The sequence below is a fragment of the Pistacia vera genome, unplaced genomic scaffold, assembly GCF_008641045.1.
Source record: "Pistacia vera cultivar Batoury unplaced genomic scaffold, PisVer_v2 Contig284, whole genome shotgun sequence".
NCBI classification, from domain to species: domain Eukaryota; kingdom Viridiplantae; phylum Streptophyta; class Magnoliopsida; order Sapindales; family Anacardiaceae; genus Pistacia; species Pistacia vera.
In genome coordinates this window covers 197,244-220,355 of record NW_022196095.1, presented here as the reverse complement: position 1 = coordinate 220,355, position 23,112 = coordinate 197,244, and the positions used below count along the sequence as shown (strand labels likewise).

The following is a 23,112-nucleotide window of genomic DNA, read 5'->3' as shown; positions in this document are numbered from 1 at the left end:
CCAACGATTAGGGTTTGTGTAGTCGTCTCCCTTAAGTCAAATTTTGATCAATCATAATCACTAAAATCCAATTTTCTACTACTAAAAGACTCATTGACCTTCTCTCTTGAAAAGTCCTAATAGTCTGGAATGAATTTGCTTTCTATTCACTGCTAAAATATAAATTTAAATAGTAAAATGGTATTTAAAAAAATGGTAAAAAAGTGTAATTAAACCATTACTAAAAAAAGGGAAATATATATGCCCATCAGGATCAGGGTCAGCCGGTCAGGGCCCGATTAATATCGTCAAAAGTCAAATGTCAAAAGTCGCGAACTACCTCTTAGCTTAGCTAGCACCGTGGTCCTCCCGGCTAAATGAAGAGTGGCTGGCTGTCTTTGGATACTCCAGACAAGACAAAAATTTGGAAATATCTATTGGCTTGAGCGTTATTAACACGTATCAGTTGTCCGATGTCACAGCCATGTAATAGTATTGTGATAATCTTTACTTTGTCAATATCAGAATCAGGTGGATAAATGAAATGAAATGAAAACAATAGTTGGTCGGGTAGGGATTCTTACAAACTACTACTTGAAAACAGCAACTTCAGAACAGAAGTTGGTGCCTTGGTGGGGAGCAATATCACCTGCCAAAACTCACTGTGAAACCTCTTCTGATCTGATCAACAATTAGGTCCCACTTCTTCTCTAGGCTAGCAATGAATTAATCAGTTCATCTCGTGTGAATCATACAACGTTTTACTTTCTCCATATACCAAGTACATATACAATATACTCTAAAAGGAAATTATACAAATCTCATGTCCTGTGATTAGAGGAGGAGGAAGGAACTCTCTTTGATTAGAAGTTAATCCATTATGTTCTGTAGACTGTAGTTAAAGTAAAGATTTTCAACAGTTTAAATCAATCAACATTACCACAAATTGGAGAGGACATTGACAATATTCTGTAGTTAGTTGAAGATTGCCAGAATTTGAAGGGAAATCTACCAATCAAAGACCTGTTTAGAGATGACAGATGGATAAATATTAGGATTGATTTAAGCTGATAATGATTATATACAAATATAATGCCGACATCAATCAAGTTTCATGATAATTAAAGGTTTGTTAAAAGTTTTCAGTGTGACGACAGAGAACCAACAAAATAAAGAAAGACATATGAAATATATTTGTGGAGTGGGCAAAATTGAGTTAGAAGATTTTACTCATTGGTATATTGCAGTTGATACAAGCATAGATGTCATCAGACCTCAATGACTTCCACCAAGACTGCATAATGCTTCAATCCTTAATTTAACAATGTAGAAGTTTGTCTTGTTTAGTTTTTTAACACTGACCAGAATCAACTCTCAGTTCAGCTTGGTCCAGCCCAGGTAGGCCCAATTGAATGGAAGGCGTATTTTATGCGGGGGTCTTTGAGTATCACGTGATATACTCAGACATAAATTAAGATCAGTGAGATGGTAAGCAAGATACTGAACTGACATTACCAGACGCAAACAACCCCAAAATGCACTGAGCTACACGCCAATTAGATAGCTACTGTGGGACTTTCACGAATCTAGACTATTATGGAAGATTTTAGCAATAGGGGTTCATGATATTATTGGCTAGTTTTACAAAGACACATACAAAAGGAGCATACAAAGACAATCCTCATCCTTGATTTTTATGATTTCTCTTTCTCTTTTCCTCTTTTTCCGTTTTTTTTGTTTTTTTCTTTCAGATGATGTCACTTTGTAACCCTCTTTGTATGAGTCTTTTGTAAGGATATCATTTTTTTATTGGTAATATCAATTGGGATTCTTGTTACTATTCATAGAGAACAATTTACATTTTGGTTGGATGAGCAGATTCTATGAAAGACGTGGAAGATATGCATATCCTTACCTCAAGAAGAGAAGCAAACTGGAAGTCATGAAAGAAACAAAACTGCTTGAAGTTCTCATTCTTCAAATTAAAAGCAATAGGTTAGCCGGGAATGTTAAACCCACATTCATCCAGGTCACAGTCAAATACATAGGCACTGGAAACAATTTTATCCTCCTCAAGGCCGAACATTGTTCCCAACATAGCATAAATGTGTACAGCTTGTGGATGGGATTTATCACTTGATACAAAGGTGTGAATTTCACCAGCAATCTCCATCCAGCTACAACCTGGAACTTTATAATTACAATTGTCCCTCATCTTTTTGCGTATTCTCACCACATCAGACCAATACCCTTCAGAGGCATACATGTTAGATACAAGAGTGTAACTCACTGGCTTGTAAGGCTCCAACTGAAACAGCTTCTCTGCAGCCCATCTTGCTAATCCTACTTCTCCATGAACTTTACATGCCCCGATGAATGCTCCAAAAGTGTCAGATCTAGGTTCAAAAGGCATTGATGCCAATATATTATAAGCTTCATGTAGCAGACCAGCTCGAGCAAGAAGGTCAATGAGACAAGTATAATGCTCTGAATCTGGCATAATTTGATAGTCATTGATCATCAAATTAAAGTAATGCAGCCCCTCGTCAACTAGCCCACCATGGCTACAGGCTGAAAGAACTCCTAAAAATGCAATTTGATCTGGCCTTATACCTCCAGATAACATCCTGTCAAAAATCTCAATACTTTCTCTAGAAAGGCCATGGAATGCATGTGCACCAATAATTGAAGTCCACGTAACAAGATCGGGGTTTGTGACTGAACTAAAACATTTAAATGCACTAGCAATGCTACCACATTTGGAGTATGCATTTATCAAAGCATTTCCAACGGATAGGAAAGCTTGAAATCCATATTTAACCACATAAGCGTGAACTTGCATGGTTTCACAAATGATGGATAAATTGCCACATGAGCTAAGAATGCTAGCCAGGGTAAGTTCATCTGGGTGAAAATTTCTTTGAAACATATCTCTGAGAAGTCTCATAGCCTCCTTTCCATCTCCATATTGACCATAACCTACAATCATGGTATTCCATGAAACAAGATTTTTAGAAGCCATAGCATCAAAAACTCTGCGAGCATCATCTATATTTCCACACTTGCCATACATATGAACGAGTGCACTAGCCACTGAAACATCTAAATCAAAAAACTGTTTAATTATTAGGCCATGAATCTGCCTCCCCAATTCAGAAGATCTCAATGTCCCACATGCATTGAGCAAACTAGAAAATGTAAATTCATCCCCCTTCTGACCTTCCAACAGCATCAAGTCATATACCCGAAAAACCTCAGCTGCCAAACAATTCAAGGCATAGCAAGACACCATCACATTCCAAAAGACTAAGTCTCTACACACAACTTTATTAAAAAGCCGCCTCGCATCTTCAACTGAACCACATTTCCCATACAAATCAACAAGAGCACTGCTAACAAAACAATTCAGATCAAAACCCAATTTCACTATAAAGCAATGCAGTTGCCAACCCATCTCAATATCATTTATTTCAACACACGCACGAAGCAAACCATTAAACGTTATCTGATCTAAACCCACATTGTCTAACAGCATTCTCTTTAAGTAAAGAAAACCCAGATACGGACTTGACTTGAAGTTAAAACCACAACCAAGAACCCCACAAATTACTGTATTCCACGTCACAACATTCCTCACATGTATTTCATCAAACAATTTCCCTGTATCATCAAACTCCTTGCATTTAACATAAAGATGTAATATTTGATTTTGCAAGGATAATTTGTTGTGTAGTCCTAACTTTATTATGTGTGCATGTATTTGTTTTCCTTTCTGAAGAAAACCAAATTTGGGCCATTTGGCTAAGACTTTGAGGGCGTAAGAGCAGAAAGAATGGTCTGAGTGGAAGTCGTTTAAGTGATTTGACTCAGGAATCGGCACTGAGGTTGTGGGTAGACCCGCGAGGAGAGATGGGTCGTGTTTTGTGGAAGTTGAAGAGAGGTTTGGTGAGCATGATAACACTTGGAGATTGAAGAAGCGCGGGATTTGGAGAGCATAAGATGAGAAAACAGGGAGGACAGTTAGAACGCTTGAACGCATTCAATAGTCATGTGAATTACCCTATGGTTTACTTATTAATACCCTCAACGTATTATTTTTACTTTAAAAAAAATTCTTCACATAAAAGAAAGTAAATATGTTGATTATTAATGACTATATAGTATTTACACAATATGTAACAAATGGGTTTTTGTCTCATTCTATTAAAATATCAAGTGAAACATTATAGTGGAATGGATATAGATATTTGTACCGACAATTCAATTAAATAATTAATAAGATCAGTATTAAGGATGATGCAAATGGAGCCGCCTCTAATATAGAGTTTATATGTATTATGATCCTATATATATATATATATATAATTGGATATCCAAATCCGTTTTTGCATATTCAAATTGGGATTTTAAAATTACCAGCTATTTTTATTAGTAGTAAAATATGACTCACACTAAAGACTCAAGAGTCTCAGTCAAATATACAAATTTCATAATAAAAAATACCTGCGTAGCTTATTTGATTGAGTTTTTATTTTCCGTTTCATGAGTGACTCAATACCTGATATTATTTGTAGAGGAGTCATTTTTTTAGAGACATGAAATGAAGGCAAGAGAGAGGTATGAGTGGTGTGGACTGTGGAGCGCATAATGTGGAAGAAAGTATAAAACAACCAACAGCACAAAAGAAGAATAATAATAAAACCGCAAATAAAAAAAGGATACTGAAAACCTCACTCTTTACCTTCTTTTCACCGACCCTCACTCTGTGTCTGTCTCTTTCTCTCGCTCTTCCTCTTTACTTTCGTGTGCTAGGAGGTAAGCTTCCATAGTTTCTATGTAAACTTTCAAGATAATGATTGCTTGAATTGGTTATCTTTTGCATCTTATCGACCTTCCTGATTAGGGTTTTCGTTCTTCTTTTACTTTTATTATTTTTTTGTTGTTGAATCTGGTTTCTTAATAATGGTTTAACCATCTTCTGATTTTTTTTTCTTTGGATTGTTATGTGACTTAAATTTTTTTCCTTTTTGGTTGTTTTGATTATAGTAATTATTGTATTTGTATACTTGAGTATTTACTGCTTCTTTTTTTTTTTTTTTTTAGTATTCTAAGCTAAATTATATTAATTCAAAGTGTTAGAATCATATACAAAAAAGGGCTGTTTGAGTTGTCTGGAAATTCTTGGTTTACTTGTTCACTTGTTCCTCATCGTGCCATTCTATTTTCTCTTCCCAGATATATTTTTCGTAGTCAATTTGTATAAATTGAGCTAGTTTTATTATTATATTGCTAACTTCTTTTCATTTGTAAGCTGTGTAATATTTGACTCTTCCCGATGCTGAATGACAGGAAATAATGCACCAACCACTGCTTGTATTGGGTGGATAACAGAAATAATTGCAGGGATGGGAGGCTGTTGTTGTTCTTCCAGGAAACCTCATCTACATGGAACACCTGTATACTACTATGTTAGTAATGGTTTCTCTCAAATTACGTGTCTTTGGATTTTCAAACACTCATTTTCTTTGGTCTTTGTTGCTGGCACTTTTAATAGCTGATATCTATATTGAGTAGTCATCTTCTGCTGTTCAGTTTGCATTTGGAATGGATATTGGAGAAATGTAAATTTACATCTCCAACAAGATAGCTGTTCTGGTCTGTGGACCTTTTCCTTTTAATTATATATGAATGTGTTTATTTTACAGATTTAGTGTTACAATTATTATTAGGATTTTGTTTTGATTGGAGTATTTGAAGTCTGAGCTAGTGGAATGGTAACATGTGAAGTTAACAGATTTTATGAGGAGTTGAGTTGAAAATATTGGGGGCAGTTGTGTTAATCTCAAATGTTTTTCTGGGAAGGGATTTAGGATGTGCCATTTGGGGAAGCCGCTGACAGAAGAAGGCACATGCTATAAAAAAAAAATTCCCCCCTCTGCTGCCGTACAAGGCATGCCATAGTTGATGGCGAGTAATGTTATGTTTAGGTGTTTCTATCAAGAATGTTGCTTTTAGGTGGAAATCTCTACTGACTTACTATTGTCAACAACTTGCTCATTAGTAATTTTCTAGTCCATCCCTCTTGAACTTATAGAACTGATTAATGCAGTGTCCACCAGCTTTGGAAGAGCAGGAGTCCTTAACATCTCACAGTGGCGGAGCCTCTGCCTTTACAGGAGGACTCCTGGTTGATTTTCATCTGGAAGCATCAACACCTGACACTTTCCGGCCCCCTCCTGCACCTTTGCCGTATGATGTTGTTTTCGGATGTCCGCCATCAACAGATTCAGAGTCTGTTAGAGAAACTATTAGTGGTGGTAGTTTTGAAACATTACCCACATGTGAAGATCTTGAAGAATTAGACTGCAAAACTCAAGTTAGTTCTTTGCTTGTCTCACCAAGGAAATCAGAAGTTGCGAAATTAAATGAATCCATAGTGGCAGAAGAGGAGGACACCTGCCCCATTTGTCTTGAAGGTGTAGTATTATCAGTTTTTGAGGCATTAATTCTGTTATCCTCTGTATTACTATTTTTTTTGCTGGTTAATGGGCAGTAAAATAATTCTGGTACTGCATTGCTTTAATATTTTAGCATTTCATAACTGATGTTTCATTTTCTCGGTACTTCCTCTTGCAGAATATGATACAGAGAATCCAAAACTTATCACAAAATGTGAACATCATTTTCACCTCTCATGCATTTTGGAGTGGAATGAAAGAAGTGACTCCTGCCCCATATGTGATCAGGTTTGCCTTGTGAAATTAATTGAATGTGCAATAATTAGATTGAATGTTTCATTTCTTTGTAAATTATCTTATAATGTGATGTCTGGTTCTTCTGAAATGATGCCTTTTCTACTCCAGTAAAATTCATGCACACTGCATGAGGAGTCTTTTACCTTAGAAGTAGACAACATTAGAATTGTATTACCATGATACCTGTACTTTCTATTGAATGTACAGGTAAGCTGGCTAGATTTATGGTGTTGTCAGTTGATGACTGCTTGAATCAGTGCAACTATTTTTCAGAGGAATCAAATGTATCACTGGATTTCTATTTACATGTGCACCACTTATGCCTTTAAACTAATGAAAGAGTGACGTGTTCTTATTGTCACAGGAAATGATATTCAACCACACCTTTGATTAGTAGCTCCAAGTCTCTTTGGATATAGAAGTTTCTTTGCTGTTTGAAATGATAGCTGCAGTTGCATTTTGTTTAATGGCTGGTCGGCGAATAGTGCTGACGGATCCATTTTCTCTTAGGTTGTAATTATTTTGAAGGTTGAACTGTTTAAAGATGTCATTATTTTGGTGGGTTAGTCCAAAGTAAAGAAACAAAGTTTTGACCCAGCGTGGTGGCAGGTTTCTCCTTCTTTATTCCCCGTTTCACTGGTTGAGTTGAGGTAGAAGAATGATGTGAGCTGCAATGTTGTTGGGGGTAAATCAGATATACTCCATTTGCAAAATACAAAAATGGTCAGTGTTCCCTTCCATGTTGTGTTGTCAGTGTTGATAAAAGTTCTCTTGTAAAGTGTTTTCTTTCTATTATTATTATTTTTTTTTTTTTTAAATTTTTTTTTTGGGAATTCTTTGCATGTTGTATTATTCTCCATATATTTGCTCATTTGTGCTGTTTTTGTAAATCATATTTGTTTAATTTTTTGATGGGTTTGACACAAGGTTTTCTATCCATGTTAAATCATATGATATATTAAATGTTTTTGTATTGTTTAGCCATGACACTGCACTTAAATTCCGCCTTATGGAAATGCCAAATTAATTTAGTTCCCTTAAAGAAGAAACTTTCATTGGTTTCTCATTAGCATGTATGATCTAAGCTTATACCTTTCATGTGAATGTTTACCATTTTCCACTGCAGATTTTTTTCCTCCCCGGCAGTCATTTTGGTATCTGTCATTTAAAAAGCTCCAAATATTCTTTTTTTTCTTCTTAGTGTGTAAGCCTATGACTTGATATCTTCATAGACTTTGCAAGAGGTCAATGAAAAGCAAGGTTGTTGGTGCTACATCAAGAAGCTAGATGAAGTTTGCTTTGTATTAAAATCTTAAGGGGGTAAGTGATGAAAATCCTCTCAGAATTGTCATAAACGAGTGAAAGCCGTTTCCTGCAGTTATCGTATGGCATTTTCAGTAAGAATTTTGGTATTGCAAAACCTGTGGCCTAATGCATGCGCAATTACTATTAGTATGAAAAGCTAACCAGGTAGTTGCTACCTATATCTTTTACCCTTTTTACTACAATAATACTATATTTACAAAAAAGTCTTACAAAGATTTTCATACAAAGTAAGGTAATAAAAAATGAATGAAAAAGTCAAACTTATTATAATTATTTTTCTATTCTTTTTTTGTCACAATCACTTTGTACGAGAATCTCTTTAATATTTTTTTTGTAAGTGTAGCATTATTCTTTTGAATAAGTTCAACGATCGGTTTTATTTCGCTGTTAAGTAAAACACGCGGCACTTTGGTTGAAGCAAGTTCAACCACTTGAACTAATAGTCTTGTGATGAGATGACAAGTCTGAGTGGTTGCGAAAAAGTTTTGTGTTTGAGTTTCACGAAATGATTACTTACCACATTTGTGATTTGTCTGACTTATTGGACGTTTAGGATATTCAATAGACTGTATAGATTAATTAAAGTGTATATAAATTAACCAAAACTCAAATAAGAAAAAAAAAGGAAGTTCAACTACTTGATCACGTTGTTTCTAGAAAATATTACCTCTTCTTACCCACGTTTAATATTTCAGCAAGTCATCAAATCAATTTCCTCTTCTCTTCTTGTCAACATTTACAAAATAAATTGATTACATTAAACATTTAACATTGTAATAACATGTGGACCAAATTAAATGTGCTTAACGTTTGTCTTCAAAATAATTATCAACTTATAAAAATTTTATTTGAAAATTTGGTTTCACGGAAGTGAGAAGGTCAAAGGACAGGTAGAGTAGATTGACTTGCGGAATTGATGAACCAATATGATGTTGCCACGATTGAGGTTGTTGAGGCTTTATAATGTAATCTCACTTCATCCAAGAAGTGGACTGCGCGCGTGGTATAGAATAATGGTAAAACAATTTTTAAATTATTATATTTTTATGTCTTTCTATAATCCTTTTGTTGAAAAGTAATGACCTCGTGAGTGGACTTCACTACATTTGTCTGCCACCAAACCTTTTTCTATTTCTAAAAACCGCCCTTTCTTTTACCAAAATATCCTCTACTCAGTACTCATCCATTTAATTTCTCTTCATTGTAATAATATTATCCAACATGATTTTCTTGTTAACTGTAAATCTGTAATCAATTACGGGTACCACAAAATCCTGTTAATTTCAGACAAAATCTTTGGACATATTTTGTTCTCAATGATGATTTATTTGGTTAGATGTTGAGGGTAGTTTTGTAAATGACTAATAATACAGGAAACATTTTGGACATTGTGATGTGTCCGTGAATAGCAGCTTTTGTAAGATATCTAGAAAGAAAGAATCCAGAGTCTGGCTCTCACTCTCTTCAGTCGTCACTACAGACTACAGACTACAGACTACAGAGTCAGTGAAGTGTTTCTTCGAAAACTCACATAGATTCCATTCCATGTCACTTTGCAAGAAAATAACACTTTCTGGCGAACCAAACAACTTTTCGAGGAACTGACTGGAAATGTCACTACCCAACCTCACTTCTTCTTTCATGTCTTTTTTCATTCTTCTTCTTCTTCAAACATTCCTTGTATTACGGACCTCAATTGCTGTTCATTCCCTGCAACTCGGAGGGGTTACAAGTTTGGGTGTTTCTCTTACAAAGAATGAGACAGGTGTTATCGTCGCTGGCAACTCTACAATTTTAAGCGAAAACCAGACGTTCGAGCTTGGGTTCTTCTCAACAAATGAGGAAGCTGGCTGGTATTTGGGAATTTGGTACGCTTCAAATTCAATTCCTACACCAACATATGTTTGGGTTGCAAATCGTGAAAAACCCATTATGAGTTTAACACTATCTACACTTCAAATCACTGAAACTGGTAAATTAGCAATTAAAGATTCGCAAAACTCTATCATTTGGCAAACCACAAACACTGAAAAGGCAACTCATTTTTCTTTCTTAGACTCTGGGAATTTTGTTCTATTATCACCTGAGGGTTTACTAGTGTGGCAAAGTTTTGAACACCCAACTGACACGTGGCTTCCTGGCATGAACCTCAGTAGTGATAGATCTTTAACTTCTTGGAAGAGTTTGTCCGATCCATCACCTGGTTTTTACTCACTGAGGCTAAAACCAAGAGGCTACAATGAAATTGAACTTGTGTACAATGGTACTATTGTTTACTGGTCTACTGGGAACTGGACTGGTAATTCATTTGTTAATGTACCAGAAATGACCATCCCTTATATATACAAGTTCTATTTCGTGAACCCGCGCAAGCCCACGGCGACGTTTGGTTACACAGAAAAGTCAATCGACAGCGGATTAAAGCCGCCATTGACAAAGTTTCATTTGGATCCAAGTGGACAGCTTAAGCAGTATACTTGGTCACAGCAGAATGAAAATTGGAACATGTTCTGGTCACGGCCGGAAGATAAGTGCAGAGTTTATGGTTTATGTGGTAATTTTGGGTTTTGTCAGGGCACAATGTTAAGGCCTTGTACATGTTTTAGTGGGTTTAGGCCATCTGATGGTAATGGCTGGGATTCTGGCGATTACTCCAGTGGTTGTATCCGCACGAGTAATGATTTGTGTCATCAGAGTGATATGTTTGAGGAGGTTGGTGTTGTGGGGTTTGTGGGTGCTGTTACTGAATCATTTTCGGCTAGTAGGAAGGTCTGTGAGAGTTCTTGTTTAAGTAATTGCTCTTGTATCGGGTTGTATCATAATGCCGGAACTAATTTGTGCAAGAATGTGTTTGGGAAACTCTTGAATCTGAGGAATTTGACGACTGATAGCACAACCGAGGATGTGTTGTATGTTAGAGTGCAAAGGGGAGGTACTGCAAAGAAAAATATATCAACAACAGTGATTTTAGTTGTTGGCATTGTTGGATCATTTGCTATTTTTGCATTAACAGCGGTGGTGTTGCTGATTTTACGGAAGAGAAGAGAGAAGAAGAAGGGTAAGGATGAAGATGGTGTATTTTCAGTGCTGAATTTGAAGGTTTTTTCTTACAAAGAACTTCACACAGTGACAAGGGGTTTCTCAGACAAACTTGGGCATGGTGGATTCGGGACAGTTTTTCAAGGAGAGTTATCAGATGCTACTATTGTTGCAGTGAAACGCCTTGAAAGGCCTGGAAGTGGAGAGAAGGAGTTCAGGGCAGAGGTTTGCACTATTGGCAACATTCAACATGTTAATCTAGTGAGACTTAGAGGTTTTTGCTCAGAGAATTCTCACAGACTATTGGTTTATGATTACATGCCAAATGGTCCTTTGAGTTCTTATTTACGCCAAGGTAGTCCTAATATAAGCTGGGATATTAGATTTCGGATAGCCATTGGTACGGCTAGAGGTATTGCATACTTACATGAGGAATGCAGAGACTGCATCATCCATTGTGATATCAAACCGGAAAACATTCTTTTGGATAGTGATTATACAGCCAAGGTATCAGATTTTGGACTAGCAAAGTTAATTGGTCGGGACTTTAGCCGAGTATTGGCCACAATGAGGGGCACTTGGGGCTATGTAGCACCGGAATGGATATCTGGATTGGCAATTACAGCAAAAGCTGATGTTTATAGCTATGGAATGACATTGTTAGAGTTAATAGGAGGTCGCAGAAACGTTGAGGCACCAGCTTCTGGAGGCAATGGTAATGTTGATGGTGGTGGTGGAGCTGAATATGGGGAAAAATGGTTTTTCCCTCCATGGGCAGCACGACAAATAATCGAGGGCAATGTGGCAGCAATCGTGGATGATAGACTAGGTGGAGTTTATAATGTTGAGGAGGCAGAGCGTGTTGCTTTGGTGGCAATTTGGTGCATACAAGATAACGAGGAAATGAGGCCTACAATGGGGATGGTGGTTAAGATGTTGGAGGGAGTAGTGGAGGTGACCACTCCTCCACCACCAAGACTAATACAAGCACTTGTTTCCGGGGAGTCATATCACGGAATCAGGATGGATTCCAACAATGGGGCATCCATTGCTGGTGACTGTTCTGGCAATATAAGAGTATCAACTGGAGGTTCACATTCATCTTCTGGAAATGTCTCTTCCCCAATGAATGTTTTAACTGACAAATTTGTCGGGAAAACTGATGAGAAAAGCCAAGTTCAGTAACAAGTCTATAGTTTTTGTTACTCCAGTCTTCTCCTTAAGTTTAGAAGCTCTTTTTTTTTTGTCAATTTAAAAATGCAATAGAAAGAAATGTAATGTAGATTACCAAGCAAGTATAAAAAGAGTTAATGTTGCTTTAGAAGTTTTGCCACTTCTCAAATGATTCCAAATAGATTCAAATGCCTAATGTCCTTTTCAGCTGTACATATCTGTGATTGTATTTAAGTGCATGTATACGTTTCCCTTTTTTCATCAAAGGGCAGTTAGGTGATGATGTTGTTACGGTATTTGTTTGAATGTGCACAGTCTAAATTGGGTTCAAAATCCGAATAATACTACACCAACAATCCTCTCTCACACAATTATGATGTGATAACTCATAATTAGTTAGTTTATGATAGGTTTTACATAGGTCCTATTAATTAATTGTAAGCTGATTAACTGCGAGTTTTCACATCAAAGTTATGAAAGAAAGTTTATGAGAGAAGATTATTAGTATAGTATTATCCTGTAATCACGTGACAGCATGATGACGCTGAGCCCAAATAGCCCCAAGGCCAACTGATCGTCATAATATCGATGCACTTACAGTTAATAGCTCAAAATTAATGAGTCAAACTTGGAAGCTCAACCAATAATTGCCCCACAATCACATCAACATTTTGTTAAGTAGTCGAATGATTCAATTTGTCCATTGTTTTATCTCTTCCTTTTGAGTTTTGAATTCATGTATTGGTTGGATACATAGAATGCAGCCTCATCACTTCACCAAGCAAGAACCATTTGCACGCTCCATGATTCTCACCTTCTAACCCAGTGCGTGCATTATAGGCGCCTGCTGGGAATTGAAAGTTCTTGGATCCGTTTTGTCTCTTTCCCAGAAGGAAAGTTGTTCAATTTGTTCTTCTTGTTAGAAACGTAACTTCGTGCTAATGTTTGGTTCATTAAGAAATCTTATTATTATTAGATGATCTTCTTCTTTGCGTTGTAATGGCCTCAGCAGCTTGCTTGTAAGCCCATCTGGCTTCGTTATGTATGATGGTCCATTTAGTTGAACCCAACTATCTAGTTGCCATCTTTAGCCCAGGAGACCAAGACCCATATAGAGAGACCAAATTCCTATAATAAAATTAATGGTAAACATTTTTATTGGCTCAGATCAGAAGCATGTGAAACCCAGTATTTGAAAATAGTTAATAGTGCTTACCATCCATTCCATATGCACCATTCAAATACAAAGTACAAACCTTCCTTGATACCACTGGTCATTATCTATCGTAAAGCTTCACATTAAAGACTAAAGAGAGAATGTCACATGGCATGCACATCTCAACAAGTTTTTCTGTTTTTTTTTTTTTTTTTTAGTAAAAACTCTTTTATCTTTCAACGGACAACCTTATTCTGTTATTCATAGCTACCATTAAACACCAGTAATAGCTCAAAGACAAACTTAAGTTACAGGAAGAAATAAATGAAAAGAAAATAACTCTAAGCTCATTCAATCCAAAATTTATTGAATTAGGACTTCATTAAAGCAGCAAAAATTGGGAACCATAAGGAAAATGAAGAACTTACGGCAGAGGGGAACACAAGTTGTTCATCCTCCACTGATGATTCATCACCTATAATGAGGCATTTAAAGGGATCAAAAGTATCCACCATTGATGGCATCGATATCTGGGACACAGCTGATCTCCATCATGCTCCTACCTCGTTGCTTGCTTCCCATGAGGCTGATTACCCTCCTGTTCATAACTTTCAAGACGCAAAATATATATGTTTTGTTGAGTCCAACAAGCTATGGGCCATTGCTGCTCCTATTGCTTTCAACATTTTGTGCAATTATGGGATTAACTCATTTACCAATATCTTTGTTGGCCATATTGGAGATATTGAGTTATCTGCAGTTTCAATTGCTTTATCTGTCGTTTCAAATTTCTCCTTTGGATTCTTGGTTAGCACCCTTCAATTCAACTCAACATAACGTTTTTCTATTCATTAATTTCTTCCCTTTAATTTTCTTATTTATGGAATCTAAGGTAATGTATTAAGAGCCATAATACATTTGCATGCAGCTTGGCATGGGAAGCGCACTTGAGACGCTATGTGGACAAGCATTTGGCGCGGGGCAAGTACAATTACTAGGTGTATACATGCAACGTTCATGGATAATCCTTTTTGTTGCCTGCTTCCTCCTAATGCCACTTTTCATATTGGCAACACCAATCTTAAAGCTTCTTGGGCAACGAGATGACATTGCAGAACTTGCTGGGACATATACTATTCAAGTAATGCCTCAAATGTTTTCATTAGCCTTCAATTTCCCAACCCAAAAATTCTTGCAGGCACAAAGCAAAGTTGGTGTTCTAGCATGGATTGGTTTTGTAGCTTTGATTGGGCACATTGGTTTATTGTTTCTGTTTATACATGTGTTTGATTGGGGAACTGCTGGAGCTGCTGCTGCTTATGACATATCAGCTTGGGGGATATCGATTGGTCAGATTATTTATGTGGTTGGTTGGTGTAAAGATGGGTGGAAAGGATTGTCTTGGTTGGCCTTTAAAGATATGTGGGGATTTGTAAGACTGTCTATAGCTTCAGCTGTTATGCTTTGCCTTGAGTTTTGGTATTTTATGACCATAATTGTTCTCACTGGTCATCTTGATGATCCAGTTATCGCCGTTGGTTCTCTTTCTATATGGTGAGAATCCAATTTACTTCTTAATTTGACAAACTATTTCTGAGTTGTATGTGGTCATGCTTAGTTTTAGTTGCAATTGTTTGTTTCAGTATGAACATCAATGGGTGGGAAGGCGTGTTTTTTATTGGAGTCAACGCAGCTATAAGGTAACAAATGTGGATGTTTGATATTTTTTTCTGGTAATGTTATGTTGGTGCTAGTTTTAATCGTGTCTTTGCTTCCAGCGTACGGGTGTCTAATGAGCTTGGATCAGGACATCCCAGAGCTGCAAAATACTCTGTGGTTGTCACAGTCTTGCAATCTCTTCTTGTTGGGATTATTGCTGCAACTATTATCATGGCAACAAGACACCAGTTTTCCATTATCTTCACAGACAGCCAACAGATGCAAAAAGCTGTGTCTAACTTAGCTTACCTACTTGGTATAACCATGGTGCTAAACAGTGTCCAGCCTGTTATATCTGGTGAGATATATATGTATATAATACAATTAACAGATCCCAAACGTTATATATCAACATATTATTACAGAAATAATGTTGGCAGGAGTTGCTGTGGGTGGAGGGTGGCAAGCTTTGGTGGCTTATATAAACTTGTTTTGCTATTACGTTGTTGGGCTCCCTCTTGGGTTTCTTCTCGGTTACAAGATGGAATATGGAGTGCAGGTAACAATTAGTTAAGATGAAGCTTTTATGAATTTCATGTACAATTATTTGCATGAATTACATGTGTGGATCGGTGTTGTTGTAACAGGGAATTTGGGTTGGCATGATTTGTGGGACTTTTCTGCAGACAATAATCCTGGTGTACATCATTTACAAAACCAACTGGAATAAGGAGGTGAGTAGCGTATTACCATTAATTAATTATACTATTATAATTCAACTTTTTTAGCCATTAAAAGTGAATATATATATATTTCAGGTTGAACAAACATATGAACGAATGCGGAATTTGGGAGGATTGTAGCAAAGATTTGATCGGTAGACTTGGGTTTCATCCATCTCATCAACCATAGTTTAACAATAAATCTCAAGGGATTGACTTGACGGTTAAGAGAGTTTGTTCTTTTTTTTGAGTTTTTTGATTCAAACTTTAGGATCACCTACCACGATAATATTATAGCTTACATTATTCTTTATCCTTTTAAAGTGTTAAAACTTCAATGGATCCGATAAATTAATTAAGATGCACCTAAATTAATTCGAATTATTAAAAAAAAAAAAAAAAAAAAATTCTAACAGTATAGCTTTGGCCACTACCACTACAATGTTTCTTTTTTAGTACTTACAGAGATGGCTGATGAATGATTGTCAGATTTGACGATCTACAGATTACCGTAAACATAGTAATCAAAATGAATTAACGACTTCCGTTAAGTGTGTTAACTGTTAACACCTTCCGTTTATGTACCTTTCAAGCTCTTCACTACACTAGGCCCTCGTACTTTTCTGTTTTATGTGATGCACCCAAATTCCTTATATTTACAATATGATCCTTCTATCTTTTAACAAATCAGAAAATAATTTTTTTGTAACATTTGAGTCCCTCTTTTGGAAAATAATCATCGCTTGCCCTCTTCCGTCGTGGTTATGCCCATCTTATCTTTCATTTTGGGTTAGTATTTTACTATTTTAACTCAAATTTTTTTATATAAATTATTTAAATTAATTGTCTTCTTTATTTTATTATTAATAGTTGCCTTTAATTTTTTTCTTAAAAAAAATTACCTCTTCACCTTAATTGTGGACGGAATTAAATTTTAAAACCTCGTATACAATCCTTAAAAAATCCAGTTGATTGATCTACTTAGTACTTAATACTAACCATAAATTTCTTTTTTAAGTCCAACAATACACCCAATTTAATTAGATTAGATCTAATAATTGCAATTCAATAATATTACTATTCCAAAAAACCATATGGTGACGATATGAAATTTGAGATAAGTATTATTAGATTTAGTTTGGGAATTTTGTAGCTTATTCCATAATTACTTATTGAAACTTTATAAATAATTTATAAGGGATTTGTTTTATTTAATTTTAAAATTACTTTTAATTTTAGGAAAAAAAATAGTATAAATACAAAAACATCACAATGGGTAATTTTTAACTAAGTTTTGTGTTATTTTTAAAATATGTTAAAATTTCTTAAATAGAAAAGTTTAACAAAAACTAGCCGAGGAATCANAATAATATTACTATTCCAAAAAACCATATGGTGACGATATGAAATTTGAGATAAGTATTATTAGATTTAGTTTGGGAATTTTGTAGCTTATTCCATAATTACTTATTGAAACTTTATAAATAATTTATGAGGGATTTGTTTTATTTAATTTTAGGGAAAAAAAATAGTATAAATACAAAAACATCACAATGGGTAATTTTTAACTAAGTTTTGTGTTATTTTTTAAATATGTTAAAATTTCTTAATAGAAAAGTTTAACAAAAACTAGCCGAGGAATCAGAATCACAAGCCAATTGCATGAGATAATGCCCAGCTAACTTCTGTCGACGAGTGAGATCGGACACTTGGGACTGTTGAAATCGTCGGTTGGCGATCTATTCGACATGCCTGTAGTTTGACCTATGATATGTATCTTAAAAAAAAAAAACTACAGTAAAGTCTTTTTACAGTCATATTGGTAGGATTAATTAATTTTATTACTATGAAAATATTATAATTTAATAAAAGTGTAGTAACAAAAATTTCTTTATAATTCATATTTTAATAGTACAGTATTATGATTTCAATTGATGTTTTAATATTATTAAGATTTCAATTCAATGTTTCAATTGTCTACTTTTAAAATGGATAGAAGATCGTGTCTTGAAACTAGCAAAGATAAGTGTCCTTGATGAAATTGTAAATATAGTTGTTGTATGGTCAAATTGATGTGAAGCCACAGACTATTGTCAATTGTTTTAATTATTATAAAATTATGCAGTAAATTGATGTGAAGCCACATATTATTGCCAATTGTTTTAATCATTACAAAATTATGTAACAAATTAATGTGAAGCCACATACTATTGTCAATTGTTTTAATCATTACCAAATTAAGATCCCTGATATCGATGAATTTCAAGTTATAAATGAAGTGGATGAGGAGAATCAAATAATCATTGTAGAATTTAGTGATTAGATTCGAATAGATATTAATGTCTTTTTTAATCATCCAAATGAGCAATAAGTCATGTATGATTTAACTAAAGAATAAATCATTACTACAATTAGACAAGAAGATAAAGAAAATAATAATGAGGATGATAGTATAGAAATACAAAAAGTTTGTGCCAAGAAACTCTAAGCATACTTAAGAAACTAAAAATATATGACTTTAACAAGAAAATGTTCATGCTAGCGAGTAATGTACCTGCAAGTTAAAAAATGTAGTAACAACTCTAAAGCATAAATCATTATATCAAACAACTTTAGATAAATATTTTATTTCATCTTAAACCTTTAACGTAACATAACATATATTTTTTTGTAATATACATATAATTATTACTATATGGAGGCAACTTTTCTTAAGACAAAAATTATAAATATTATAACTTATTACAATGTAGAGTTTATTCTTATTTATAACTATCTCAAATTGGGAATTGATTTTTTTATGACTATGTAGAGTTTATTTCTATATAAAGTATCACTATAGATAAGTTTTACTGCATAATATCGCTTGATATATATAACTTATAAGCAGGGCAAATGCAGTACTTGTTGAGGGTGGCCCACCCTTAATTTTATTTTTTAAAATTAATATACACAATTTCCAGAGTTTGGCCTACCTTAGCAAAAATATTAATGTGCAATTAGCTTTTATTTTGACCAACCTTAACAAAAAAATTTAGATCCGCCCTACTTATAAGATATTATAAAGTTGTAGCATTAGGTGCTGCTTTTTTTTTTTTTTTTAATCACAAAAAAATGAATTGGTTTATAAACTGAAGATGAATGGTTGAATATAAATAATATGTTTATTTTTAGTTTTTTATAGTTAGATTATAAGTGTTAGAGTTGTTTGCTTTTACAATAAAAATATATGAATAGTAATTTTATAGTAAGAACATCCTTACATAAATTTTGTGAGGATTATGTTTGAATATTATTAGATTCATAAACATTAGAGTGAAATAATATTTTACAAATGAATCCAATAGTATTCAAGTATGATACTTACAAATGTATATAAGGATGTCCTTATTAAAGAATTGTTGAATATATGAATTTCTATCATTTTTTAAGTATAATATAACTTCTTTATAGTGATACTGTATATAAAAATAACTTCTATATAGTCATAAAAAATTATGGTCCCAACTTGGGCCAATTATTGTTAGGATAGGTGCACTAGAGTCAATCTTATTGTAGTAATTGACTACTTGTAAAACATGTTGATATTAATAAAAGGCATCACAGTATTATGTAAATCGTATTTTACATATGTTATAATATATGTCTTTAGAATGGTAGAACCATGACGAGGAAATCAAGCAATAATAAGTCTTGATTGTGAGATGCACATTTGGTGGTCATTCTAAAAACGTCAATAGTAAGGATATAGATAATACGATAAGACTATCATAGCGTTGAACGACCTAATCGAAAAATAATAACAAATCTTACATGTTGAAGTTGTTTGCTAACAACTTGGTGCAACGCATTGGTGCTGGCAATTGGCAAGTTCACTATATGGATCAACCAGAGGATTCTATACAAATGTTAACCCCAATGTCTATGGAATATATCCTTAACATATGGTGGTGTATATGATCCTTAGACTTGAGATCACTAGAGCGTCGTGTGTAAATATTAGTGTAGTTTGACGATAGCATAACGTAGTCTTATTTAGGGTTATCAATACATGAATGATTGGCTACATTGAAAAGTACACTATGACTATGGTGGATCGACATATGATTCATCACTCTTGGATACAGGAGAATTTATCCCGTCAAGTAATTTGGTAAATGGCAACAACCACAAAACTATGGCCACAATGAAATTGAGTAGGTGCTAGAGTTCAATTTTATCAAGTCGTTAATTTGATTACCGAATACAAACATTTCAAGGTTGTATATTTGAAATTGACCTTATTTATGTACTTCAAACCTTGATGAGATAATAGATGATGAAAATATTTGATTGCACAGTAACTATACCGTTAACATATAGCTAATATGCTGAATCCGAATCTATTGGGTGACCATGATGTTTGGCTAGAGGTCAATTTGAGTCGATGTGTAATGAGACAATTGATTGAGTGTCAATTGTAATATTATCCACTGTTGATATGATAAGGAGTCCACGGGTCACACACTTAAAAGACAAATAAAATAAGATTTTAAATAAGAGCAATTTCGTCATTTCAGGGCGAATGGGTATTTTGGTGAATCTTACAATGCGATTAAATTTGTTGGAAGGTTGTCGTGTTAATATTGGATTTAATTTTTAAGATTACATATTTATTTCAATATATATATATATATATATTGGTGTATATATATGTATTTTAATTAATAAATTATCATTATTTAAATTTATATACTATTGTATATACATTTTAAATAGTAAATTGTTATTGAATAATAATAAAATACCAAATCGACTTTTTTGGGGGCACTAAGTAAATTTTAATTATTTATTTATAAATAATGAATATTAGTGAGAAATATTCTTGGAATATGTCAAAGGAATATTAGGGTTAGAGTTTGCCTATAAAAAGGGGCCTTGACCCTTATTTCACTCTCTTATCTTACCTCCCAAGCTAAAAAAGTTGTAGAGATAATTTTTCTTCATTTTTCTTCTTTGAACCCCTACCCTCAAATTAGCAAATTAATCATGTGGGAATTCTTGTCTTTACGTGAATTACCGTTCGTTTACTTCTCCTCTTAAAGTGGTAGCGTTTTCTACAACCAAAATTGAAGGAGCCTCTAATCAAAGGTATGATTATAAACAAATGGTCAATCTTATTTATATATTTGTTTTGAATGAATTATTAACATCAATTTATAATCCAGGATTATGTGTTTCGAATAAAAATTTTGTTTATTATTTCGCACTTTATTCGATTAAAACCATATAGTTATTAATAAGAATAAACTCCACATTATAATAAGTTATAAATTTTTTAGGTCCCGTTTTAAGGAACTTGCCTCCATAGTAATAATTATATGTATTAACTTTCATATTACATAACTCAACACAAATATTTTCAGTCAATCGAGTAGTGTATTAACTTTTGGTGGCATGGTTAATTTGCTAGAGGAAGAAGGAAATGTATCACTTGAATTGGTTGAAGATTACATGGGTTGTATTATAGTACAGTGTATTTATAAAATTTACATTGAGAGAAAAATATTAAAGAGAATGCAAAATTTAAGACTTTTAAGATAACTTATATATTCCCAATACAACATAGATACATGTACTAGTTTTTTTAAATTATGTTTATCTCTTTTATCAATATCTATACCTTGGATTTGATATGCTCCATTAATTAATTATAGAGGTGGGAATTAGGCCTGGACCTAAAAAGTCCAACCTAAAAACTCAGTCCTAAGACTAGACTAGGCCCAAGGGAGGAGCGCCCAGGCCTAGGGCCAATTCCTCCTCTGGTCCTAGGCCTAGGCCTAGGCCCGGGCCCAAACCCCCTCCCCAATTTCCTTTTAACCCCTGTAAAATATCCAAAACCCTCTATTTAATATGAAATTGACTATAAATATAAGGGTTAAAATAAAATTTTATAAAAAAATTGACCAAGCTCGTAGGATCGGTCTTATGGGCCCATGACCGGTCCCTGATTATTTGGGCTTGGGCCCTCAAGGACCAAACCCAAATTAGGCCCGGACCTTGAGGGGACGACTAGGCCCGAGCCTTTCCCACCTCTAATTAATTATTAATGTAGTGTATATTTTATCTCTATACTACACCTCTATTAAGTTATAACTTCTTTATAGTAATAAAATTGTTTGGTCTCACTATTATGATTATAAAAAAGTTCTATTATATTAACTTTTACAAACAATGAAATTATTGACTTACATTATATAATGTTGCGAAAGCCTTTAGATAACAAGTGATCAACACTTGAATTGTAGTCTTTGAGCTATTGTGGTATTATCTTTTTATGATACCCCTTAGATCACGAGAGATCAACTCTTGAACTATAATCCAAGGGTTATTAATGAGACAACTTTATCACCATTGGATTTATGATTGGTTGACGTTGAACCATTAGATCTGTAATTGTTATATTAAGATTTTGAAAAAAAAAAAAACAAAAAAACTAGATAAGGAATTGATTAACACACAGGAGGAACAAAACACATAAAGTTTTGAAGTCGAAGTGATTATATATATGATTAATGATTGAATAGAATAATATGATAAATGAAAAATAGGGTCTTATTGTTTAAAAAATGGGTTTGTTGATTTTCAAAAGACAACCATCCATAATAAATATATAATTTTTAATTTCCAAAAATATCCCTTTCACAATCACAATCACAATCACAATCACAATCCCTAACTCAAAACTCTACTCAACCCAACCCAAGTTAAACTCTGCCCATAGTCAAAATTAACCAAAGTTAGCCAATCATGACAACTATAAATCAAGGAGAATGTATTCATCTCCGAACCCTATTATACTTTCACCACTCGGTTTTATAAAAAAGACCCAAAGGGAAAAGGGGCTTAAAAAATGAAGTGGAGGAGTTTATAGGGCAAAGAAAGAGAAAAAGCCAAAGTCTAAGGAGGTCTTCACCGAAGGTCTCATTCAACTCCAAGCCCCACTCTAACACACCCAATTTTCTACCCGTCTGGTACGTTTTCTTTTTTTCATTTCTTTTTTCTTTTTTTCTTTTACTTCAACAATGACAAAAACGATAAACCCAAAACAAAATCAATAATGCAATAATACAACTCTATTTGATATTGAACACCAGGGTCTGTATCTGTTCAAAACTTGAAATATAACCCTCTCTTTCCCTTTCACACGTTATATTGTGTCTGTAATTACAAAAGAGTGCGCGGGACCTTCAAAAGTTTACTGGGTTTTCTTCAAAACCCTAGATTGATTTTTTTCCCGCCAAGACAAACATGACCCAGATGA

At 34.1% G+C, this 23,112-nt stretch overlaps 4 protein-coding genes across 7 annotated transcripts; 3 read left to right on the top strand and 1 right to left on the bottom strand.

Annotated features, from left to right (window-relative positions):
- Positions 1-871: 871 nt before the first annotated feature.
- Positions 872-4,018, bottom strand: LOC116134213 (pentatricopeptide repeat-containing protein At2g46050, mitochondrial). Its single transcript, XM_031419888.1, has 2 exons — positions 1,895-4,018; positions 872-1,002 (listed from the first exon to the last, which is right to left on the bottom strand). Exon 1 carries the CDS (start codon positions 4,016-4,018, stop codon positions 1,976-1,978), a length of 2,043 nt encoding a protein of 680 aa, XP_031275748.1. The 3' UTR covers positions 872-1,002; positions 1,895-1,975.
- A 649-nt stretch (positions 4,019-4,667) lies between these two features.
- On the top strand, positions 4,668-7,549 carry LOC116134292 (probable E3 ubiquitin-protein ligase RHB1A). Of its 4 annotated transcripts, XR_004128711.1 has the most exons (6): positions 4,668-4,794; positions 5,329-5,447; positions 6,089-6,455; positions 6,616-6,725; positions 7,099-7,244; positions 7,344-7,549. XR_004128711.1 is itself a non-coding variant. In XM_031419977.1 (5 exons), the coding sequence occupies exons 2-5, from the start codon at positions 5,385-5,387 to the stop codon at positions 7,386-7,388; spliced, it is 585 nt and encodes a 194-aa protein (XP_031275837.1). In that variant the 5' UTR covers positions 4,668-4,794; positions 5,329-5,384; the 3' UTR covers positions 7,389-7,549. The 4 variants fall into 4 exon arrangements, 3 of the variants coding, with proteins under 3 accessions (XP_031275837.1, XP_031275836.1, XP_031275838.1); XM_031419977.1 differs by lacking the exon at positions 7,099-7,244; XM_031419976.1 differs by lacking the exon at positions 7,099-7,244 and having other exon boundaries at positions 7,245-7,549.
- A 1,592-nt stretch (positions 7,550-9,141) lies between these two features.
- LOC116134287 (G-type lectin S-receptor-like serine/threonine-protein kinase SD2-2) lies at positions 9,142-12,338 on the top strand. The gene has a single exon (XM_031419971.1). The coding sequence runs from the start codon at positions 9,672-9,674 to the stop codon at positions 12,282-12,284; it is 2,613 nt and encodes an 870-aa protein (XP_031275831.1). The 5' UTR covers positions 9,142-9,671; the 3' UTR covers positions 12,285-12,338.
- A 1,258-nt stretch (positions 12,339-13,596) lies between these two features.
- On the top strand, positions 13,597-15,950 carry LOC116134212 (protein DETOXIFICATION 34-like). Its single transcript, XM_031419887.1, has 8 exons — positions 13,597-13,617; positions 13,804-14,235; positions 14,357-14,982; positions 15,072-15,128; positions 15,207-15,445; positions 15,528-15,646; positions 15,735-15,821; positions 15,906-15,950. Exons 1-8 carry the CDS (start codon positions 13,597-13,599, stop codon positions 15,948-15,950), a joined length of 1,626 nt encoding a protein of 541 aa, XP_031275747.1.
- The last annotated feature ends 7,162 nt before the right edge of the window (positions 15,951-23,112 follow it).